We start from the raw sequence: 7,324 nt of genomic DNA, 5'->3' as shown, positions 1-7,324 counted from the left end.
GTTTATTGTCTTTTCTGGATTTTCTTGCAAACTAGAAAAAAGCAAACATTTTAAAATGTAATTGGTTCCTGATAAAGCTGAATCTTCAGCATCGTTACTCCAGTTTTCAGTGTCACATGATTCTTTAGAAATCATTCTAATATGCTGATTTGGTGCTCAAAATACATATATTAATATATAAATAAATTCTATATTAATAGAAATTATGAGAGCTATTATAATTTTGAATTGCATTTGTATAAATGTTCCTCTTTCTTCAGGTTCACAGGCGTTCAGCGGAAAGGCTCCGGGACTTGTGTTGTGCGAACAGAGGCACCTTCATTAAAGTAGGCCAGCACCTGGGAGCCCTGGACTACCTCCTGCCTGAGGAGTATACCAGCACGCTGAAGATCCTGCACAGCAGAGCGCCTCAGAGCAGTATGGAGGAGATCAGGCAGGTCATACGAGAAGACCTGGGAAAAGAGGTTTGTTTATCTGTCTGTCTGAGAAAGTATATGCATCAAATGGGCGATGTAAGGAACTTAGCAGTTTCTACTTTGGGAATATTCAATTGCAAATGAAATGTCACTATTATTAATTTATCTTCAATTTAATGATGCAAATCACGTTTTCTCAAGTCATTATTGCAGGCTGCTCCTTGTGAGAGACAGGGGCTGTTATTCAGTAATTGTCTAGGTCACTGTGGGTCGGCAGGGTTAATGTCACATGAGAGAAGCTGTGGTCTCCCTCGTCCTCTTCTGTCAGCACTTTTGTGCCTCTCGTCAGAGCAGTCATCCTGAAAGTGCTCCGTCTCAGAAATGTTTTGACAGGCATTTGCATTTTGGTGGAGATAATTGTTCTGTTCTGAGGATGACCTGATCAAATCATCAGCTTGTGTCTCAATGTTTTGTATTTGTATCCGACTGTTTTCTCACATTACACAGGAACAAGGCCATTCAAATTACACTACCTTTTAGAAGAGGTGTTTTGTTCTTTCGAATCCGTTAAACATATGATTTTACCTCAGAAATTATATACTCTTTTACCTCATTATCTGAAAGTAAATAAATAAGCTTTCCATTGATTTATGGTTTGTTAGGATAGGACGATATTTGGCCGAGATACAACTATTTGAAAATCTATTTGAGAAAATTGCCTTTAAAGTTGTCCAAATTAATCTTTACTTAATATCCTAATTTATTTTTGGCATAAAAGAAAAAGGGAACTCTGGGTATTAAAACTTGTATGGCTTAATATAACATAAATTATGTCTCTTACTAAAATATGTAGTAGAACGCCAATGAAAGATTTACGTTATTTAAAAAATCCACATTGTTTCATACATATTTTGGACTACGAGGGCCAGAAATTAAAATACTGATACATTGCCACATTGTGCAGCTTTTGGTTGTAATTTTCTGTTGAAGGGCAACAAGAGAAGTGATGCAAGTAGAAGAAAACAAATAGGAAGATGCCTGTGGACGAGTGAAACTTCATAAAGACCTGCGTCTTTGTTCTTTTCACTTGAGCCCTGATGCCTTTTGAAGCTTTTAGTACACAACAACTACTGAAAGAGCTTACAAACAGCAGAGACAATAAACACTAGATGCCATCCTGGCAGGATATAAACATGCCGATGCTTGTCATGACACAGCAGCCACTCAGCGCGGATTTCACTCAATATCAGGGAGCGTTTAGACTCCTTGTGAGGAAAAATCAATGGTACGGCATTTAGTTTAAGCCTACACTTCCATCACCACCTGTAAGCTTTTTCAGTAGCTCATCAAAAGATATTTCACATAAAAGATGTTTACATATAGTTCACAAGAGAAAATAATAGTTGAATTAATAAAAATGACCCCGTTCAAAAGTTTACACACTGAGGACAACTGAGGGACTCAACTATTACATAAGTCCAAATGCTCACTGATGCTCCTGTAGAAAAATTAAAAATAAAAAAAAATATGGATTAAGAGCTAGGGAGTGAAAACTTTTGAACATAATGGAGATGTATCATACTTTTTTTATTTAGTAGTGCCCTTCCGAGGCTAAAGAAGGTAGTTACATGTTCCCAGAAGACAAACTAAGTTAAATCTACAAAGTTTTTACTTATTTAAAGTTTGCACCCCCTGCTCTTAATGCATGTTTTTTCCTTCTGGAGCATCAGTGAGCATTTGAACCTTCTGTAATAGTTGCATATGAGTCCCTCAGTTGTCCTCAGTGCGAAAAGATGGATCTCAAAATCATACAATCATTGTTGGAAAGGGTTAATATACACAAAAATGCTGGAAAACCAAAGAATTTGTAGGACCTGAAGGATTTTTCTGAAGAAAGGCAGGACAAACAAACGACTCATGAACAACTATCACTAAACAAGAAACATAGCTGTGGATCATTCAGTTGAGAACACAGTATTAAGAAACAATGTCAGTATTTAAACAGTCATTTTTATAAATTCAACTATTATTTTCTCTTGTGGACTTGGTAAAATAATTACCATTTTGCTAATTCTGAAAGGGGGGTTGTAAATTGTTGGCCTCAACTGTACATCTTGGATGGTCTGAGGGTTTCTTCTTCCAAAAATCGGAAAATTGATATTTTTTAATGCATTCTCACACTGTGGCGATTGCAAATCCCACGCGTTTTACTATTTCAGGTATGGTCAAGGTCAGAAAACTTCCCAGTTCTGGCAGAATGACCTTGAACAAGAAGGACAATTCAAACCTGTAATCACTCAGCCGGAGTCTGAGCAGGTAACCGTTAAAAAGTGGCCCTCCCTCGCCTGACCTTGAGAGGGCTTCGCTTGTACCCGACGCCTCTAGGGTGATGACTGCATCTTTACAGTTTTATTATTGTAATTATTAGCTCTAATAGATCAGTCTGACTTCTTGCTTCACTGCCTTCCCGCCTCCCATTTTTCTCTCTCTCTTTCACAATCCCCATCTCTCCCTGCCGAATGACAGCAGCATTGGCTGCAACATTACGTAATTCTAGCCAGGTCGCGACTGGCTTGCGGAGGTTTAGTTTAGTTTTTTTCAGCTGTGTGTGTGTGCGTGCTGTGAGGTAAGAAGCATTTGAGACGTCGCTGTTTTGTGTGTCGGGAATTGGAGATGGACCCGTCACGGCTCGTTGGGCTCAGTGCGGCGGGAGAATAATCCGTCTGCCTCTGTGTCACAATAAAAGTCCCCTCAATTCTCTGGCTTTCTCCTTTTGTCTCTCGTTCACTCCATTATCGTTTCTGTATGAGAGTGTGTGGATATGTAGATTAGGTATGGCTTGCGCTCCTAATGTTGTGTAAGAATAATGTGTTTCTGTATGCTCTGTGTCAGGTCAGCGCAAGTGTTTTTCGTGAGCATCATTCATCTGGCTTTAGCAGGGACGTTTCTTTTAGGTAAAAAGTAGTAGCGTGTTCTCAAGAAAATTTGGGTGAGAAAACAAAAACAAAAATTTAAACAAAAATGTTAAAAAATATGAAAGGAAGAAGTCAGGTTTTGATGTGTATTTGTTTGTGAAATTTGGGATATTGTCTAAAAATAGAGGCTGGAAACATCAAGATGCATGTAAAATTTAGAAAATGTCTCACAAAACATTATTTTTAGTTATAGGACATACAAATAAATTAGAAACATTCTTAGAGACAGTCTTAGTTTAAAAAAAAAAATGATGCGACTTGCCTTCTAACAAATCATATGACTAAATTCACCTAGATGATGATTACTAACAATCATGAAGGCTGTCATATTGCTTTGTCTGCAGACACTTATTTTTTATTTTATTTTATTATTTTACCCAAATTTCCCTGAAATTGACTATGGGAGGAAAATGTTTCTAATATAATATTTAATTATTTTTTATTTTTAAATTTTTAAATTTATTTATTAGTTTTTTTTACCCCACAAGTGATGATTTTATTTTATTTTATTTTATTTATTTTTAAATTTTATTTTAACCCAAATTTCCCTGGAAATGACTATGGGTGGGAAATGTTTATAATATAATATTTTTTAAGCATCATTTTGATTTGAAAAATACATGGATAGTGATTACTAACCTAGATGATGATTACTAACAATTTCTAATTTTATTTTAATTTAATTTTAACCCAAATTTCCCAGGAATTGATTATGGGAGGAAAATGCTTCTAATATAATATTTTTTAAGCATCATTTTCAATTGAAAAATATTTTGATAATGATTAACAAACCTAGATGATGATTACTAACAATCAAAAAGGCTATCAAATCGTTTTGTCTACGGACACTTATTTAATTTAATTTAAATTATTTATTTTTTTTACACCACAAGTAATTGTTTTATTTTATTCTATTCTATTATTTTATTTTATATTATATGCTTTTTTTAAAATATTTTATTTTATTTTATTATTTTAACACAAATTTTAAAATTGGAATTGGCTATGGGAGGAATATTCTTCTAATATAATATTTTTATGTATATGTATATGTATACTTTTTAAACATTCTTAATGTTAGTTTCCTGTTAATACTGCAAGGTTTAATGTTGTTCATATGCCTTTAAACTTAAAAATGAATTTATGAATATACATCAGCCTAAAAAAGCCAAACCTCTTCATTGCACAAGTCTAGCATACGCCACTGGGCTGTAGTATCCGATGTGCTGTGCCGTGACTGGTTGGCAGTGCCCTTCAAGCAGAGTCTGTGCCAGGGCTTTTAGTGAGAGTCTCCTGCACCGTGAGGTAAACTACAGCATCCCAGAATTCCCCCACCTCCCCTCATATTTATTTATGAAGCCTGGCATGGTCTCACACAAAATCAAAAAGCTGTTACGGGCGGCTCTGGATCCATTTAGATAAGGAATTATTGATATCACAAAGGTGTGGGGAGGAAGACAGACACTGGTTTTGGTTTCCTCTCAGCTTGCCTTCACTCTATCTCTTTAATTCACTCTTCTTTAAGCCCCTGAGCAACTGAAATGTTATTCCGTGAGATTTCCAGTTAATAGAGCCAGGCCTCTGCTTTTATGCGCTCTTGGCTTTGCAGAAAGCCACTGAGCTTGTATATACTGTATACATGTATTATATATTTATATAAAATTAGTAATAAATTCCCTGTCATGTAATAGGTAATGGTAACCTTGTTAATGTACAACACCTCTCTGCACATAACAAAAGAACAGCTGTTATCCTTTTGCATTGCATGGCTTTCTAGAAGCCTCGAGGAACATTGTGTGCTGGTGAACAGCATTAACCTCCAGCACACTGGAAGGGAGGGTTGGGTAGAGGGACTGAAAAAAGGACGAGGCACTTAGTAGTTCAATTATGCAAATATTTATCAAAAGTAATTATCACGTTCTGTTGAAAAATGGAGCTAATTACTCAACACTACCTAGTTTTGAGCCCTCAGTCGGGGGAAAGAGCGCATACGCGACAATTTGAGCAAGGACTCTCAACCATGAGCCTTAGGGGCTGTTTGGTAACAAATAGTATGTACTGAGTTGTGAACATTAATAATAGTAGAAGGTCTTTAAATTTAAGAAAATGCAAATGATGTAGAACTCATGTTCAGAATAGTGTTGCATTTTTTGTTGTATTTTTGATGTTCTTTTTCCTAAATATGACCTTTTCTGGCATGAATAACATCTCATCTCACCTTGTTGCGCTATTACTTTTCTAAGCGTTAGAGTGATTGCTTTGAAAAGTAATAGTGCAATGTGAGATGTAATTCATGCTAGAAAAGGCCAAACTCGGAATCCTCTGGCAGTTTTTGGGATTTGTTTGCTGGTTTATCATCTACAAGACGAAAATCATAAGTGTGCTCGCTTAAAAGTAATTGCGCAATCAAACACACAATTTTAAATGTTATTCATTCCAGAAAAGACCAAACTTGGATTCCTCTGCCAGTGTATCTTTTTGGGATTGTTTGCTGATTTTATCTTCCACAAGATGAAAATCCTAACTGTGATCACATAGTAAAATAATAGTGTAACAAAATGCACAATTTGAGATTTTATTCATGCCAGAAAAGGCTAGACTTGTCTTTCTCTGGCAGTGTATGTTTTTGGGATTTGTTTGCCGGTTTATTGTCCACAAGATGAAAATCGTAATTGCAATCACTTAGAAAAATTATTGTAAGGTGTTATTCTTGCCAGAAAAGGCCAAACTTGAATTCCTTTGGCAGTGTATCTTTTTGGGATTGTTTGCTGGTTTTATCGTCCACAAGATGAAAATCCTAACTGTGATCACATAGTAAAATAATAGCGCAACAAAACGTGCAATTTGAGATTTTATTCATGCCAGGAAAGGCTAGACTTGTATTTCTCTGGCAATGTATGTTTTTGGAATTTGTTTGATGGTTTTATCGCCCACAAGCCGAAAATCGTAAGTGCGATCTCTTAGAAAAATAATTGTGCAACAAGAAACACAATGTAAGATTTTATTCATGCCAGAAAAGGCCAAACTTGGATTCCTCTGGCAGTGTATCTTTTTGGGATTGTTTGCTGGTTTTATTGTCCACAAGACGAAAATTGTAAGTCTAATAATTTTAAAATGTAATAGCTCAACAATAGCTCAGAGTCCGAGGACATGGACAGCTCCGAGTACATCACGTGGTGTCAATCTCGTAATTACGGCATGCTGTGAATGTAGCTTTAATAGCACCATTAATGAATTTGTCATCATTGTCCTATTTCAAAGTGTAAAACAGTACAGTATAATACGTTTTTGTACACACTTGAAAATGCTCTTCTTCACATCTCCTAAGGCAGGGGTGTCCAATCCTGTTCCTGGAGATCTACTATCCTGCAAGGTTCAGCTCCAACCCTGATTAAACACCTGAACCAGCTAATTAATCTCTTAGGTAGCACTTGATAATTACAGACAGCTTTGTTGGAGCAGGGCTGGAACTAAAGTCTGCAGGTAGGTAGATCTCCAGGAACAGGATTGGGCACCCCTGTCGTAAGGCATATGCTCAGGGGCGCCGCTCGCAATTTTGGGCCCTATGACAAAATATGAGATTGGGCCCCCCCCCCCCCACCATACCAAAGCAGATCTCTGGGGGCCCCTAAAGTGCATGGGCCCTTAGAATTGTCCTAACTTTCCCCCCCTTAGCGGCGCCCCTGCATATGCTTGTGCCGTGACATCTCGGTCCACACATTTTGATAGGTCTTGCGTGGCCGGTCACAGTTTTACTTGAGAACGGATAGGTCTAAAAGATGCTTCCATATGCTGGTTAACCTAAGAAAGGCCCTGCCACTCATTAACCAAAGGAGACTCAATTAACCTTTTGTGAGACAGTGGGCTGTACAAGAGAGGTTGGCCACATTTGTTATCTACCACACCACCGCAGTTCTCTACTTTAGCAAAGAC

General features: G+C 37.0%; 1 protein-coding gene across 1 annotated transcript in view; it reads left to right on the top strand.

The window, feature by feature from the left end:
* The first annotated feature begins 283 nt into the window (after positions 1 to 283).
* Positions 284 to 7,324, top strand: part of adck1 (aarF domain containing kinase 1) — a 107,103-nt gene continuing 100,062 nt past the window's right edge. The window contains exon 1 of the mRNA XM_073827393.1: positions 284 to 464. Coding sequence (XP_073683494.1) covers positions 420 to 464 — 45 coding nt within the window. The 5' untranslated portion in view covers positions 284 to 419. The remainder of the gene's footprint in view (positions 465 to 7,324) is intronic.

The sequence above is a fragment of the Garra rufa genome, chromosome 21 (assembly GCF_049309525.1).
Source record: "Garra rufa chromosome 21, GarRuf1.0, whole genome shotgun sequence".
Classification (NCBI taxonomy): domain Eukaryota; kingdom Metazoa; phylum Chordata; class Actinopteri; order Cypriniformes; family Cyprinidae; genus Garra; species Garra rufa.
Note: the sequence above shows the minus strand (reverse complement) of the source record. Positions and strands in the feature narration are given on the sequence as shown.